The 16,815-nt window shown below is 38.7% G+C and overlaps 3 protein-coding genes across 4 annotated transcripts; 2 read left to right on the top strand and 1 right to left on the bottom strand.

The window, feature by feature from the left end:
* Nucleotides 1–384: 384 nt before the first annotated feature.
* On the bottom strand, nucleotides 385–6,158 carry LOC140352192 (zinc finger protein ubi-d4-like). 2 transcript variants are annotated; one of them, XM_072437685.1, is made up of 11 exons: nucleotides 6,087–6,158; nucleotides 5,358–5,518; nucleotides 4,859–4,966; nucleotides 3,855–4,036; nucleotides 3,663–3,755; nucleotides 3,483–3,567; nucleotides 3,128–3,274; nucleotides 2,571–2,702; nucleotides 2,379–2,491; nucleotides 1,730–1,811; nucleotides 385–1,587 (listed from the first exon to the last, which is right to left on the bottom strand). In XM_072437685.1, the coding sequence occupies exons 1-11, from the start codon at nucleotides 6,116–6,118 to the stop codon at nucleotides 1,502–1,504; spliced, it is 1,221 nt and encodes a 406-aa protein (XP_072293786.1). In that variant the 5' UTR covers nucleotides 6,119–6,158; the 3' UTR covers nucleotides 385–1,501. The 2 variants fall into 2 exon arrangements, with proteins under 2 accessions (XP_072293786.1, XP_072293787.1); XM_072437686.1 differs by lacking the exon at nucleotides 3,128–3,274.
* A 1,382-nt stretch (nucleotides 6,159–7,540) lies between these two features.
* LOC140352118 (high affinity choline transporter 1-like) lies at nucleotides 7,541–11,796 on the top strand. The gene is made up of 8 exons (XM_072437679.1): nucleotides 7,541–7,776; nucleotides 9,230–9,343; nucleotides 9,419–9,574; nucleotides 9,670–9,818; nucleotides 9,895–10,038; nucleotides 10,729–10,882; nucleotides 10,978–11,195; nucleotides 11,277–11,796. Exons 1-8 carry the CDS (start codon nucleotides 7,605–7,607, stop codon nucleotides 11,769–11,771), a joined length of 1,602 nt encoding a protein of 533 aa, XP_072293780.1. The 5' UTR covers nucleotides 7,541–7,604; the 3' UTR covers nucleotides 11,772–11,796.
* A 3,663-nt stretch (nucleotides 11,797–15,459) lies between these two features.
* ttc9c (tetratricopeptide repeat domain 9C) lies at nucleotides 15,460–16,797 on the top strand. The gene is made up of 4 exons (XM_072437678.1): nucleotides 15,460–15,505; nucleotides 15,578–15,844; nucleotides 16,154–16,336; nucleotides 16,433–16,797. Exons 1-4 carry the CDS (start codon nucleotides 15,469–15,471, stop codon nucleotides 16,534–16,536), a joined length of 591 nt encoding a protein of 196 aa, XP_072293779.1. The 5' UTR covers nucleotides 15,460–15,468; the 3' UTR covers nucleotides 16,537–16,797.
* Nucleotides 16,798–16,815: the final 18 nt, after the last annotated feature.

Here is a 16,815-nt window from a genome sequence, read left to right as displayed (position 1 = left end):
TGCACTATGTGTTAAATATTGCATTTGCAGTATTTTTCTGCACTAAATTTATAAACTTTATAGTGACTACACACAACACATCTCCAGGTATAATTGCCGTTATATAAATTCTAGGGGTAACTGTGACCTCATACAGTTGTTGTAGCATCTCTTCCATTCTGTGCTTTAGCTAGTATCATTGCTAATTGACATGCACCTGGTTATTGCAAAAGATGTTGTCTTAGCTTTGTATGCTGCCAAGAAAGACCACCCTTTTACCGTCCTGAAACCTGAGCATATGGTGTACTTTAACAAAGTGAGCCTGAGGTGTTTGTTAATGGGTGAAAAAGTGTTTCAAAACCAATCTCAATTTATGTCAATAAACTACAAATAACCACATTTAAATTCTTGTTAGATTTACATGACTTTTATTTGTTAGGCAAAATAAATGTTACCAAAGAAATGTAAAAAATAAAAAGTACAACAAAATACATCATTTACAAATAGTAAGTTTGACATAAGAATCAAATAAACATGTTTTGGTCTTAACAAAAATAGAAAATATCAATACAGTACATTGAATGTATAAGGAGCCATACTAAGTCTTTGCAATACAATAGACTTTACAAATTTCAACTAGAAAAAACTCCCAATACCAATACAATCTGTTTTACAAAATGGTCTGAAACGGTACAATAGAACACTAAATATTGAATTGCGAGAATACTGGTGCAACCTGCATGCAAAATCCATTGTCGATTACACAGACTTTACAGCAACTTGTTAATCATTCAAAGATGTAATAATTTACCATTAAAAAGGCAAGCACCAATCTACAGTAAGTAACAATGAGCAGTGAGCGCACATTTTTTTAATAAAGTGATTTATAGGGGTCAGAGGAGTTCTGTTTAGTGTTAGAGTAGAGGTATTCTCACCCGTAGCCACAGCAACATACCGAGTGATTCAATCAATTCATCACCTCATATTGCTTAAAATTATGCAGCTGGTTAGAGCAGTTTGCTGCTGCGGTTGATGTACTTTGGCACGGTGTAAATCATTAAATATATAAACTTGTATGGATGACACAAAACTACAGACAAAATGTCACTACAATTAACTAATTCATTATAATAATTCAAAACTTCTCAAATTACTTATTTTGGAGAAGCCTTGAGAAAACTTACCTTTTGACAGAACTAACTATAAAGTCTACCCTTGATTTTGCAAGTGAAAGGGTACAGATAATTAGCTATGATGCTAATCATATAATGCTAATCCCTTTGCTGTGGTAGCTCCCATGGAGACAGTTGCTATGGATACTGCATGCTCTCACTCTGATCTTGACTGTGTTCAGTCCGGGAAAGTGTGTCTATACATACATATAGACAAAGAAAATTTGATCCACAGTGGCCGGGAGTCTGAAATATACTATGTGTGGACACAGAGCTGTGCTCTTGTGCTGCTACCAACTAGATATGTCTCCAATTGATGAAGTAGGCCTGGTGTTTTGATAGAAGGGCGATCACTCAGAGGCAGAGCTCTGGTTCTGTTGGTAAATGGACGCTTTATCCTTTAGGAGAACCAAACACAAGTGGCAGCTCCAGCTTCCTGCAGAAGAAATTTAAGACATTGTAATTCATGTCAACTAAAGAATATCACACCATGATAAATAACATGAAACTAATGCCTGTGTAACAATCACATGAAAAACTGTAACATGAGAACAAAAAGGGGTTGAAAAAGATCTCACCCTCAGGTGGTTCAGTCATAGGAGGAGTTAGACAGTACATGTGGTAACCTCTATCACAATCATCACAAAACAGCAGCTGATCCTACAGAAAAAATACATTTAGGTAAAAACAGTACCACATATTATATACAGAGTTTAAGAGGTTAATCAATACAATTTTATGCGGCAGGTTGTGTTGCCAATGGCCGTTTCTTAAATGCAAGTTGCTTTGCGTTGCTTTGATTTAGGCAAGGTAAGATAAGTGGAGCCATGTCATGTCCCATTGTTCATGCCCTCTACAGATAAGTGTCCTGAATTTAGTTATTAAGTGGCTAATTTACCAAGGGAAGATAGCAGTCTCCATCACTGCCAATAAACACTGCCAGTTTAAAAATAAATAAATACAGGGACATGAACCTGCATTGCTTATAAGCATTTCTTTACATTTCTAAGCAAAATGTTTGTCTGGGTCAAGGCTTTATGCGTGTGATTGGAAGGAACTGCCTTCAGAGGCAAGGAACACTGTATTTAACAGCCAATGCGTTTAGCAAATAATCATAATTATGCAATACAAAACATAAATACACATAACATAACACTTGAACAGAACCATTTGTCTCAAACTAAAGGTCTTGTTATAGTGGACACAACACTAGCGGTCAGTACTCACATCATTCTCTGAGGTGCCACACACATTGCAACACTTGCACTCTATGCACTGCCAGCGGTACGTCTTCACAGCAGCCATCATAACTGGCGTGAACTGTAGACATGTGGGGTGGCCTGAAAACAAGGAGACATCACTTGTTTTAAACTATTTTGGGAGAAACGGCAAAATACATTCAGGAGAACACAGACTTACCAGAGCGTCCACAGTCTGAGCAGGACACCAGCCCCTCGGACTGGCCAGTCTTTTGATTTAAAGTTGAATCTCCCAGACAAAAATCACAGTAATCGTTGGGCAGTGCTAATCCATTGGGACCCTTTTTAGTTGCTGAATAGAAAGATTTAAAGACAATAGTTAATCATGTTCACTATGTTGTATGTGTGTGAGTGAAAAGTCAAGAGTGACTGGACAAATCTACAAACCTGTTCATTCAGTGTCAGCCAATTATTTATTTATTTATTACCCCAAATAAATACATAAATAATAAATAATGATAAAAATATACAAATGAATTTGCTAATGGTGGAACGTGCAAGTAATACATAGATGTTGGGGTGGAAAAGGAATGACTCGACTGAATGACTGGCACAAGTCTCAACGGGGTTTAGAACCTGTATAAACACCTATAAAACCAAAAAAACTTTCAAACATCAGAATGGAAAAAAGTAAAGAAGGGAGACACAATAAAAGACTTCACACATGCAACAGCCCCTCCCGTGTGTCCCATGTCTGCCTCTCAGCCTTAAACTCACTCTTTGGCTCGTCAGGCTGGCGAGGAGTAGGTGGTGCTTCGAGCTCCTCGCGGTCGCGGTCGCGGTCCTCGCCCTCCTCCTCGACCAGGTGCGAGTGTGTATAGTGATAGCTCAGGCCAGGGCGGTTCTTGTAGCGCTTCCCACAAACTGACACACACACAATCCCACAAGATTTGTACAGCAATGACAAACTATGATTTTAAAAAAGCCTATTTATTGTTTGTAACATTAACAAATATTATGCACACAAAAATCTCCTTTGCCATCCCTAGAACATTCTTTACTGAATTGATAATATCTATGGTGTCATGGAGATGTACTGACGTGGTCCTGCGTTGCTCTAGTCCGTACTCACTGTCACAGGCGTATGGTTTGTCCCTCTCCTCCAATGCGGCGGCAGCAGCTTCAGACTTCTTTTTGCCGTTCTTATCACTGCGTCCCTGCATTTTTTTTTAATGGGAAAAAATAAATAAATGCTGAATTACAATGAATTAAGTTTAATTGAGCATTTTAATACAACAATACACTGACTTACTTTTGACTTGCTTTTTCCTCTTCTTTTGGGGGTCTCATCTTCAAAGTCCTCATCATCTAGGTCGTCCAAGTAGTCATCATGGTCCACGACTCTCTAATATTTCAGAATTACAGTTATTATTAAGCTGAACTGTCTTGTGCCATTTCTGAACCTGGCAACAAATATAATGGCATTAAATCCTTTGAGTCTGACCTTGCGGATGCGTCCTGAAGTCACGGATACAGGAGGCTCCACAGTGGCAAGATCTTCTTCAGTGCCACGAAGATCAGACACTCCGCTTCTTCTATCAAGAGGCTCTCCCTTGAGCAGTGCCTCCAAGCTGCTGCCATCTACGGGCCCCAGTCCATCACGCTTCAGTCCCAACTCTATATCCGCTGCAAAGTAATAACAAAACAAGGCATTCATTGCTTTAAGAAAAGATTCAATAGAATCTAATCGAATTGTGGACCTGTCCCACTTGACTAAAGTGTGCATTTTCTGAGAGTGAACGAAGTGTGAAGTGCACAAGGGCGCAGGAGGAAACATGATGATTGGGACAGTCTGCACTTCAGAGCGTTGTGAATGCGGTAACGAAAAACAGCAGCGTTAAACAGCTGTCAGCTGTTTAACTGCAGTTGAATTAAGCACAAAGCCACAGCTCAGTTTAGTTTGGATACCGACCTGTGTGTGCCGTTTGAACAAACGGCCATTTCTACAAAGACAAATCTAACTACAGTTACAACTAAGGCAAATTAACTGAAATGAACAAACAAAAACCTAAATCACAACTGTAAATAACTACTTAAATACAATCAATAAGTCTGTGTATAACAATATTGACTTACACATTTAATGTGCTTTACAGGCTTTTCGCAATCTGTTACACTGTAGTCAATATTCATTCAATCCACACTTGTGGTGGAAAGCCACTTATGTAGTCACAACTACAGGCAGACGAAAGCGAGGCTGCCAATCTGAACCATCGGCCCCTCCGACCAACACTTATTCACGCACACACCACATTCATATCAGGCAATGTGAGTGAAGCTCAAGGACACAACAACAGAACTCAAGTCCAAGCTGGATCCTCTAACCTTTTACTCGGTGGATGTCCCCCAGAGCAATGTCCACAACTAAACATTGAGTTACTTTTATTTATCGAATTTGAAAAACACATTAATTGATAGATCCACATTAGATTGTCCGTACAGCACTACCTGGTTTGAGAGGAGGAAAAGCCAGGCGTGGGTCCTCAGGAGGATGTGAGCGTCTTTTCTTTCTCCACCGACGAGCTGGGTATGTGTACAGCTGACCTGGAGCTACACCTAGAAACATTCAAGTGTGTGCAAATGGAACTACACAATACAAGAAACATTTGATATTCAACAACTCTTGAGTATTGCAAAAACAATATCGCCCGTTATATTTTATTTAATATACTTTTTGACACAGAGTTTAGTGAAATTAAACAACAGTGAATGACTTAATTTACAAGTCAAACTGTGTCAAAAAAGCCTACACCAAGACGGAAACGCTTTCAGAAAAAGAACTAATTGCAAGCACGATTACAATACATTAAGTTTCAATCGCTCATTACATTGTAAAGTGAGTCTTCTTTTTGGAAAAATGACAGGGAAGAAATCAAACATTTGATATACAAATGCAAACAGCAGAAACAACGTGCTTACAACATTAGATGATCCATACACTGTATACCTGCACTGCGTTGCCTTTTCTCCATCCAGATGTAACAGTTGGACTGGGCCACCCCAGTCTGGGAGTCCAGGAAGGGCATGAGGATGCTGCGCTCAGCACAGAGACGAGCATTGTAACTGTGACACTGCTCCATGGCATCTCTGTAATACTGCTCTCCCAGCCTGAAAGTGCAGGGGACTTTACAATACAGGCAACACATGACCTACACTAAACATCTGCTGAGCCCAAACTTAAGACAGAACCATTAGCATCGTGTGTGTTCTGGTGCTATAAATGCTTGTGCTTTAAAAGTGAGTCCCTTAAAGCCTGTTAAAGTTGTAGCAGAAAGGCACAACACTTCACAGGAGAACGTGGGAACAAAAGACGCCTCCTCTCATTACAACAAAGCGCCCGCCAACAACACACTTAAATGAGATGTTTAGTTCCATTTACTTCAGATGTCCAGGCTTAAAAAGTTAGTATTGATCGTGTTTATCATTATGCAAAGAGCGTGACCATATAAATAGCAAGGAGTTCCGTTAATTAACGTTGTTACATAAAGAACATCTTTCCATTCTGCCCATAGCTAACACGCTAATCATAGCATCCTTTAGTGAAAAACACGTTACGTCTTAATACAAAATTTATTCTGAACAATATGGAGTTTAATACAGCGTCAGTGCGCAGCAACAATATCACAATAGTTTTTGGAGAGTAAACATAAACAGTTAAAAATAAAGATAAACTTACACTTTCACAACACTGTCGACGGCCGCAGCCATGTTTCTGATTGCGGTGGTACAAAGCCCCAGTGCGCATGCGCACGGCATCGTAAATTGTAACGTAAATCCCTCCGCGAGAGGATCGGGTGAGGATGGGTCATATCTGCGCCCGAATGTCCATCCTACTGTCCCCGACCCCTCATCCACTACCTCCTGCACTATTACACGGAGCTACACGGAGCTACACTCAGCTCACTACTTTCTCCTCGCCTCGGATCAAGCGGAAAAAGTCTGCAAAACTCCGATACAAATTTATTTCTGTAATAAGTATTGGTAACATCTGTATGACACGCCCATATATATGACCTAATAATCACCATACACGTCATCATACAACAAAATGACTAGACCATTACTCTAACGTTTTGCTAGTGATGATGATCTCAAGCCAAGGTAGGCGGCTGACGCTAGCGACTTTGCGGTGTAACGGACTTTGAAGACCGCTTGTTAATATTCTATGAGTGAACAGCTCCTCTGCTTTCAATCAGCCGTGTTGTGTTAAAGACACGTGTTTCGACTGCTCTAGGGTCAAGTGGGCAAGACACGCCCCCTAACAACAGCCAAAACATCGTCTGTAATATAATAGTTCTGCCGGTGTTATTCTGTCAATCCCACATCTAAATCAACGTGCTATGGACGCGGAGGCTCCAATTTACAGATTTCTGCGTGGGGATTTAATCCATCCAAAATATCAAGCGTAATCAATTGTTTACCTTCACAGCCAATGATGCACGTTTAGAAACTCTGTGAAGGGAGTTGAAACTGCCATGGATCTATTATATTGGTGACTGCCCCAAAACCTGACAAATCCAGAGAATATGTGTGTGGAGGAGTGGGCCAAAGTCCCTGCGGCTGTGTGTGGGCAAACACCTTAACGTCAGCAAATATTAACATAAGGTGAATTTATTTGCAGCAATAACACACTAATACATTATTTATACAGTTTCCTTTTTTTGTTTTTTCTAATAAAAAATGTGTTTTCATGTATTTGTGGCAATAACACACAAATACATGACTATTCAAACAGTTTCGTTTTGATTTTCTTTTTTTCTTTTTCTTTTTAAGATTCTGTCCGTCACCTACGATGAAAATGTCAGACCCCTTTGTAATATCTAAGTAGGAGAACTTGCTAAATTGCGGACTGTTCTCATATATATTTTGCTCACTGTATATTAACAGGACATATCTTTCATTCGCGCGTCTTCTCTCCTCTCAGCTCTGCGCCTGGAGCGGTTGTCTGAGAGCCACTGGTCTTATCGCCACCTCAGCTCTTTATAAAGGCCTAATTCACGCACACGCCTCTAACACTGCAGGTCCTTGTAGCCTTGCACATATAGATATCAGTTCTTTTCCTCTTTTTTCTTTTCTTTATTCACTGACTGTGCCGGGACGCAGCTGTTTTAGTCGCATGTGAATGATCAGTTTCTCTTGCCTGAACGATAAGGACAGTATTTGTGAGCATTAGCGTGGACCACGGTGTGTGGACATGAACGTCCCGGGACTGGCGGCTGTGATTGTCTTCTACCTGCTGGTGCTGGGCATCGGCATCTGGGCCACAGTAAGAGGCGCGCGCGAGAGGACCCAGGAGAACCTGACTGAACACACCTTGTTGGGGAACAGGGGGGTCAGCCTGGCCGTGGGAGTCTTCACAATGACAGGTACGTGCACATTTTACTCAATCAATCATGACTGAGCTTGGGTAACAGCTGCTCAACTTTTTCACTCTATTGAGGCGCGCGTGTCCTTTTCTTTTGATTCTGTAGTTTTGTGTTATGATGTCTGTTTTACTCTAATTATAAGTCGGAACAAGCTCTGCACAGAGGAATTTGCATTTTGAATCTAGATCTTCTTTATTAATTATGTGAATGAGTAAAGCTGCTTTCTGGAGGGATCGGTTGGGTTCAGTTGGGTTTTGACGTTTCTATTTTAAAAGTTGAAGGTGAATTCACTATAAAGAGTTTTAGGTAATAAAGAAAAAAATGTCCAGGCAAAATCCATATAAAAGCCCTATTCATTTTATTTTTGGGTTATTTTTTTTGTTTGTGGGTTTGGAGTACAAACTGACCCTGCTGCTTCGCAGAATGATTGTTTTGACTGGAAATAAGTGGATTACAGCTTTATTTTCATGTACAGCACATGTAGCAGCTTAAAAGCTCCCTTTATAAGACGGTGGACAAAATGGAATAAACAAAGAAAAACACATTTTTCCTCCACAGCCATTAAACATCAGGTACGCAAAGGCTACTGTGATGGGAAATTAAAGAGTAAATGAATGAAACTTTGTGCTTTGTGAGAAACTGCTAAAAGACCTTGAGACATCATAATATCTGGTACAGATTGTCTGGTACAAACTGACTACATTGTTTCTCCTCTTTGCTCAGATCTCATTTGACACTTGTGCAAAGTGTTGCAGAGATTAGCCTATTTGATCATATTCTTTGTTTTGCACCCATTATTATATTAGTCAATACACAACCTTAGTTGTTTAATTTCGGCCAAGACACAACTTTGAAGCCAGGATAACGGATGCAGTAATGAACCAGCAAACATAGAGTAGATTGAACTTTAGTATTTAGAAGTGTGTGTGGTTTTCTTTAACAAGCAAAATAGTGCAAATTAAATCCATGTTACAGCCAAGAATATTGGTAAAGGAAAACTAAACTAAGGAAATGGCATAAACTTATGAGAAAAAGCAATGATATAACAGCTGTTACCTCATATAGATTGTTACTTACAATAAACCTAAGACCACTTACAATAAACCTAAGTTAACAGGTATCACTAACAGAAAACAAATAAATACAACTTGCGTGGTCATTGAAGCACACAGGTAGGAAAATGAACACACCAGATATGTTACAAGTCGGCAACACTAATATGATCCAATAAAATAGTAGGAGACAAGTGAAAAACAACCTAAAGAAATGTGTGGCCTCTTCATGCCATGAGCTGAGGTATTTGTTCAGAATTAATGTGTTTTCCTGCTCTTAAGACACCTCTGGCAAGTCTAAGTAGCTAAGTGGTTGCTGTGGCAACTAGAAATCATAAGCAAGCTGTGTGCTAACATGGTGCACAGGGAACTTTAACTATTTATATTAACATTTTGTACAGCCACGTTTGTTGGAGGAGGTTTTATCGCTGGTTTAACAGAAGCTGTCTACACCCCAACAATGGGACTGACCTGGGCAGTCATGCCTGTAACCGGTGCACTATCATTTCTAATTGGTAAATGCATTACAATAATTCAAGAAGGTTTTTCCATCCAATTCTTTACTAATCCTCAAATCTTGTATCTTTCAGGTGGCATTTTCTTTGCAAAGAAAATGAGAGAGAGAAAGTATGTAACAATGATGGACCCATTTCAAAAGAAGTATGGAAATACGATCAGTGCCGTTCTGTCTATAGCACTGTTGATTTCAGACATTATCTGGGTAACAGGAACTCTTATAAGTTTAGGTATGTTTCAATGTTCAATGCTATCTTCACACATTGGTGATCACAGGGTTTTGTGTACATTTGTCTAATTCTCTATGCCTTATATGTTTTTAAAGGTTCAACAATGAGTGTGATCTTGGATGTGCCCTATTCTGTGAGCATTTGGATATCAGCTGCAGTTGCCATAATCTACACCCTCCTGGGCGGCCTGTACAGTGTTGCATACACTGACGTCATACAGCTGATTCTCATTTTCTGCAGTTTGGTTGGTGATCTCATGATATACAATGCTTGCTCCAAATATTTTTTTTATTTATATATTTGTTTTTTGTTTTCCTCAGTGGTTATGTGTCCCTTTCGTCTTGATGAGCACTTATGCAGATGACATCAGCAGGACTGCATATATGTTTATTTACCAGAGCCCTTGGACTGGGTCTGTGAATAAACAGAATGTGTGGATTTGGCTTGATAATTTCTTATTATTGGTAAATGTCGGTGTAATCCCTCATTCAAGTGTTCCATTGTAGAAAGAGATTCAGTTGTATTCATCTGGACTCTGGAGAAGTTTTGACTCCCATCCAAGAGTCATTGTCAATCTGCGAATCAAGTCTGGGCACACCGATATTTATCCTACTCTGAGTAAGCCCTGCCCTTCGGGGGGCACTCCAGTTGAAGGGATTTTTTATTTTCATTTGAAAAAATACCCTCTTTGTTAAATAAAAGCCCTGTAATGGACTATCTACCTCCTAATGTAAATTTACTTTTGTTCCCCTCCTCCCTGAGTACCTGATTAGCATCAGAATGCCCTGGGCTCCTTCCTTAAACAGACATGGGTGTTTAAGGTTCAACCGTCACATATAATAGTGTCTTGAAACCCTGGAGCGCAAAAGTCAGTTTACATAGGAGGTAGAAATGTCTTGTTTTTTCAAAAAACAGAGTCCAGGTGATTACAATTAGTGGTAAAGTAGGGGTTCTTGTTCCACTCAACCATATATATATATATATATATATATATATATATATATATATATATATACATACATACATACATACATACATACATACATACATACATACATACATACATACATACATACATACATACATACATACATACATACTATTGTAGAGTACATCAGGGCATGGTGTTACGTGCCTTCTGACTCTTCCCTTAGACTCTTGGTAACTTGGGTTATCAAGATTTTCATCAAAGGACCCTGTCTTCATCCTCATCCTCCACAGCCAGGATCACATGCTTCATAGCAGCCCCCATGATATTTGTGCTTGGAATCCCCCCTGTGTTGATAGGAGCAGCTGCAGCCTCAACAAGTAAACCAGCCAGTCACATAATTCACAGAGTAATGGGTGGAAGAGATGGAACTGAGACTGGAAACTTATCAATTTAATGTTTCTTATGCTTTCAGACTGGAATATGACAGAATACGGCTCCCCATCCCCATATGAGCGTGGTGAAGCAGGACAGGTGCTGCCCATTGCTCTGCACTATCTCACTCCATCTTTCATCTCCATTATGGGCATCGGAGCTATAGCTGCGGCCGTGATGTCATCCATAGACTCCGCTCTGTTGTCTGCAGCCTCGATATTTACATCCAACATCTATAAGAACATCTTGAGGACAACGGTATGAGGACACTACATTACCACACTACTAGTCTGATTGATAATTGAGTGATAATCATGTGTTGGCCTTGTGTTCCTGCAGGCGCCAGAGAGAGAGCTTCAGTGGATCATACGCATCACTGTGGTGTTGGTGGGCTTGATGGGCACCTCATTGTCATTTTTAAGCAACAGTGTTTTTATGTTCTGGATACTGGGCTCAAGCATTACCTACACTATCATGTTTCCTCAGCTGGTCTGCGTCCTCTTCTGTGAGGTCTCTAACGGCTGTGGCTGTGTCATGGGCGTTGTAACAGCAGCGTTATTGAAAGTGCTGAGTGGTGAACCAGCACTAGGCCTATCGCCTCTCTTCTATTACCCTGGGTGCCCTATTGTGGATGGCACTTATGTCCAATGTGCTCCTGTTCAGACCATCTCCATGCTTGGTGGATTTATTGCAACTTTGATATTTTCCTACATAGCAAAGATATTTTTTTACAAAGAGCTTATCCCTGGAGAGTCGGACACTTTCAGAGTTAAAACGTACAAAGCACTACATATCCAATGTACAAATCAACAGGAAGAGACAGCACGAATGTAAACAATGAAATAGAGTTTGGAAGATTTGAGAAATTCTTTCAAAAACTCATTAAATTTGGTAAAACTGCAGTATGTTGTCCACAGTGACATAAAAATAGCAGTTATTCTCAGTGGCGGAAGAAATTATTGACAATGTCACTTCCTGGTTTGACATGAGCAGCAAATGTGACATAAGTAATTCCACAACTGTTACCTAGCAACCAGATTGTAAATAAGGGCCAAAGTCCATTTATTTCATACAATAATTATAATTTGACAAATAATTACATTACATATTTTGTTAAATGATTGTTTGAACTGTCATAAAGAGCTGTAAGTTTAGTGTAAATTCTCGTTGCATTTTTGATGGAATGGTGCTTTTTGATGACAGAGGTGGAGTATTCTGTTGTAGAACTCAGCACTGCTTCCTGTTATTTTCAACTTCTAGTTGTGACGTTTTCTTCACAAACTACAATTTGAGTGATGAAAAACATGAGAACCTGCCATATGGGCTTTAAGTAAAAGTACATCCACACCCACACAAAATCAAATAAAAGTGGTGGAAATAGTACAGCAAATTTGTACTTAAATGTACTCAATTATAACTACTGCTGCCACGTTTTAGCTTAAGTAAAAGTTTAAAAATAGATGGAAAAACTTTAGTTTTTAGCTAAATTTTGGATCCATATTTTATTCTATTTTTAAAGAAAAAGAAAAAAAAAGTTTAAACTGAATTAAGTTGTTTTAAATCATGGTCCATTCTGAGCAGATGATGCAATACTGCGATATAGATACAGCCGTGAGACAACCACAGGGACGATTGCGACGCTTGGTACTGAGGGGAACTGGAATCTAAAATGAACACCAATATGGACCTCTACTGAGAAAGCGGAATATATTAGATTCTATGTGGACAAGATAACAGTTATTTTCTTTATTTATATTTTTTTCTTTATTTATATTTTTTCTTTATTTATAATTTCTCTCTTTTCATCAATGTGGTTTTATACTCTATTTTGAAGGATGGCTAGTAATTATCTTACCTGATGAAGACAAAAGTAGAATGTGAGGATAGTAATGTTGAACAAGGTGCTAGATTTAAGTTTCTTAAAAAAAGCAACACTAAATATTTTGATTTTTATAAAGATATTGATCCTGAAGCACATATATAAGTACTTAATTTATATTGTATAAATTCATCATATTATTCAGAGGATCAATTCAAACATTTAGATCCGACAGGATTTTCAATCATTTATTTTAATAGTAGACGTGTCAGAGCAAATTGTACATTTCATTTCAATGTAAATTTCAAGCCATAACAGAGACTTGGTTGATTAATTTACTGTTCTGTGTTCTCTCTGGTCCTGCCCGGTTCAATTTTCTTTTTTTTAAATTATTTTCTTCTCTCTCTTTTATGTTGTTGTTTTTGTTGCTTTATGTTCTAAATGAAAAATATATATATATTTATATGAAGTACATAAAAAATAGAACAAGTGAAAATGAGAGAATATAAACATTATAAAAACATGTTAATCTCAATATTAAAAAACACACCACCACCACAACATCAACAACAACAACAACAACAACAACAACAACTTATAACTAAATGCTATAAATCAGGTATTAGCAAATTGATGCAAAAACAGAAATTTACAGTTGGTTCCAAAGTAACAGAATCTAAAACTGGATAGTTTAGATAGTATTGTAAAATAATTCAACAACTATTTTGTAGATATGGGGCCAATCTTAGTTTCAAAAATGTATGTTAAGAGTGAAGACCAAGATTAAACTCAGTATTTGGAACAGTTTTCCTGAAGATGTGAGACAGGCCTCTACTCTGACAATGTTCAAATCTAAGCTAAAAACAGTTTTGTTTAGCTGCGCATTTGACTGAAAGGATTTTTCCTTGCATTCTTCTCTTTTATGTCTTAAATTGTTTTGTGATTTCATTAGTTTAGACAATCAGTTGGACTGATTTAAAAGGGAGGTGGACTCCAAAAACACGTTACCCTTTGTGGCTAGGTGTTTATTTTTTTTACTTAGTTAATTTTATCGTATTTCTGTTTCTGTAATTTCTTGTGATTATAATGCATTTTTCCTGCTGTGTGAAGCACTTTGAATTGCCTTGTGTATGAAATGTGCTCTACAAATAAACTTGCCTTGCCTTGCCTATTTCAGTGTGGGGTAACTGAAATGTATGTTAAAATATATATATATACAGTTATTAAAAAATATTATAACATTATTTAATTAAAGTTATAGATCAAATTTTAAAGTCATTAACTCATACTGTGTATGTAATCAGTCATTCCTTCATGGAGTAGTTCATGATGACGTGAAAATAGTTGGCCGCTTGCACAGTTTTGGATCAGCTTTTTCAGACACAAAAGAAAAGCAGCTCTCACATAGTGACTCCCATGGCTCTTTCTTACAAGTTTGAAAAGATAAAATGTGTAATAATTAGAATAAAACAGCGGAGGTCTGATTGTTTTTCACAAAGTTCTTGTTTTATAATACACTTTCTGGGGTGGAAACAGAAAGTACTATGAAGGAAAAAAAGTTTGGTACTTTAATTCATATATTTGTGTGTTTCAAAGTAGGACCTGACCTTTTTGTTACCATTTAGGTAACATATCCCCATGAAGTGGTAAAACAGGTCTCAAACTATAAGAAGAAAATACACTTTTCTGTCCAGTTAAAAATGTAGTGGAGTAGAAAGTACAATAGTGAAGTAAAAGTAAAGTAAAGTACAGATGCCTAAAATGCACTTGGTACTTTTTGTATGGTACTTTGTACTCAGTTACTTTCCACCAGTAAAGTCTAAGTATACTGGTAGATTTGTAATTCCATTTTTTATTTTTTAATCTTCTACAATGGGGCGGTGAGGCTCTTATAAGTCAGTGCAGACAAACACCCAACAAGACCGTGAGTGTGGAGCATGTCATTCAGGCCACAGACGGTATGTAAAGAGGGAGAATAATATACTGAAAATTACAGAAGGGGAATTTAAGTTGACATTTGTGTTTAAAGTAGATAGAACTGTTAAAGCTTATTTGAAGAATAAGATCATGTACAAACGTAGATAGTCCACACTCCAGTACAGTAGAGGGCGGAAACACACCTAAACGTTGGTTACCACCCGCCAGGAAACTACAAGAAGAAGTAGTAGGAAGAATAAGAAGTAGAAGAAGAAGTCCGTGCAGAACATGGTAACAGAAAGTGTGTCTCCAAGAGTCAGGTGTATGGCTGCATGCATGCGTGAAAAACTGCTTTGAAGGTTCGAGCTACGACTATTGTTTTTGCACGTGTATTTTACAGCATAAAATGTACGAGCCTTGAGCTGTGGCAGTGGAGGAGATTTTTGACTGGCGCCGGTTGTACAATAATCTGTCTATTTTCGCACCCAGTCTAGTAGTACAGTCTAGTAGTAGCCACCCTGAATTATACACTATTCCTGAATCCTGAATTAATCCGGTCTCGTTTTACGATCTCAGAAGTTCTGATATGGTCACTATTGGCTACCGTGAGCGTTAGGGCTTTTGTTAGTTGCTACTTTCGCCCAAGTGGCTTTAAAAGTGTGGTTTTGAGCGTACCCTGTCATCTTTTTGGACAATGCCCAACTACAATGTCGGTGATTGATGTTAGTTGTAATGCAGATTTGCTTGGGACTAAATGTTTAACATGTCATTGTTTTTTTCTTACAGTTGTTGAACATGGAGACTGCTGGCGTACCTGGCCCTGCAGCAACACCTGGCCCTGCAGCAACACCTGGCCCTGCAGCAACACCTGGCCCTGCAGCAACACCTGGCCCTGCAGCAACACCTTTCTCTGGGCAAGCTCTTCGCAAATCTAACTGGACTTTATTGGAACAAGCAGTCCAGATGAAAACGGAGGGCAATGCTTTTTACAGAGAGAGAAACCTGCGCTCAGCCATTAAACGATACCACGGTGCCCTGCTCATCCTCAGGGGCCTGGACTCAGATGTGTTTGCATCTATAAAAGGACTTGGACCTGGGTCATATCCTCTCTCACCGGAACAAGAGAGCCTTCTGAGGAACACACAAGTGGACGTGTTCAACAATTTAGCTGGTACCTACTTTAAATATGTTGTTATTGTATCCTAAGTGGTAGAAGGCTTTTCATTAACCCACTACAGTCAGAAATGGTCTTTAACCCCAAAGAGTCTGAAAGTTTTTAAAATTTACAAAACAGATTCCACGACTAATAATTCAAACCCCTTTATTGAACTGGCCTTCTTTTCCTCGCCAGCTGATTAGAACTTTAAACCTGTCACTGTTAAGTGTGTATTTACACTTTCTTATATGGCCTGAGACATTTGTGTCATTAACAACTATATATTTATTTAGTTGTCAATTTTCTTTTTTGTGTTTCTTTCAGCTTGTTTGCTGCTAAAAGAGAGTGTTAATTATGCTCGTGTTCAGGACTATAGCTTACGTGTTTTACGGTGGCAACCACATAATGTGAAGGCTCTGTACAGAGCGGGAGTGGCCACGCTGGAGCTGGGAGATGCTCGAATGGCAAAAATGTATCTCACACGGGCCTTCAAAGTACAGCCTAATGGTAATCTGCATTTGCTTTTGCTTTGATTTTTAGGAGACAATGTCTAGTAAAGTATGTTTGACAATACCTAACACATGAACCATCACTTTGTTTTAGATGTAAATGTAAAGAAGTACCTCCAAAAAGCCGAGGAGAAGCTGAACCAGGAGTTGGCGAGAGAGAAGGCCCTGTATCGTGGGATGTTTTCGCCCAGAATCTAGAGTAGCTCTGGAGACGGAGTTGACCACAAATATTAGAGTGGGGATTAAGTTTGCCTGGTTTGCTAAAACAATAGACACTTCTGTTTGGGACAGACCAAATTCAGCAGACTATAAACTGTACAGACACTCTGTACATTTAGTATCAGTTTGAAGATGGTTCTGAATTTTTGTGTGTGTACAGACACTCTGCTGTGTGATGTTTTACACAGTGCTGTAAAATGTATATTGAGTTATCAATTAAAAATATTTTATTACGACTAATTCTTAGTTTCACACACT

Source organism: Eucyclogobius newberryi, unplaced genomic scaffold (genome assembly GCF_026437365.1).
Source record: "Eucyclogobius newberryi isolate DKJ021-1_F unplaced genomic scaffold, fEucNew1.0.hap1 SCAF_11, whole genome shotgun sequence".
In the NCBI taxonomy this organism is placed as follows: domain Eukaryota; kingdom Metazoa; phylum Chordata; class Actinopteri; order Gobiiformes; family Gobiidae; genus Eucyclogobius; species Eucyclogobius newberryi.
The sequence above is the reverse complement of the archived record's forward strand: the minus strand, read 5'-3'. Positions and strand labels throughout refer to the sequence as shown.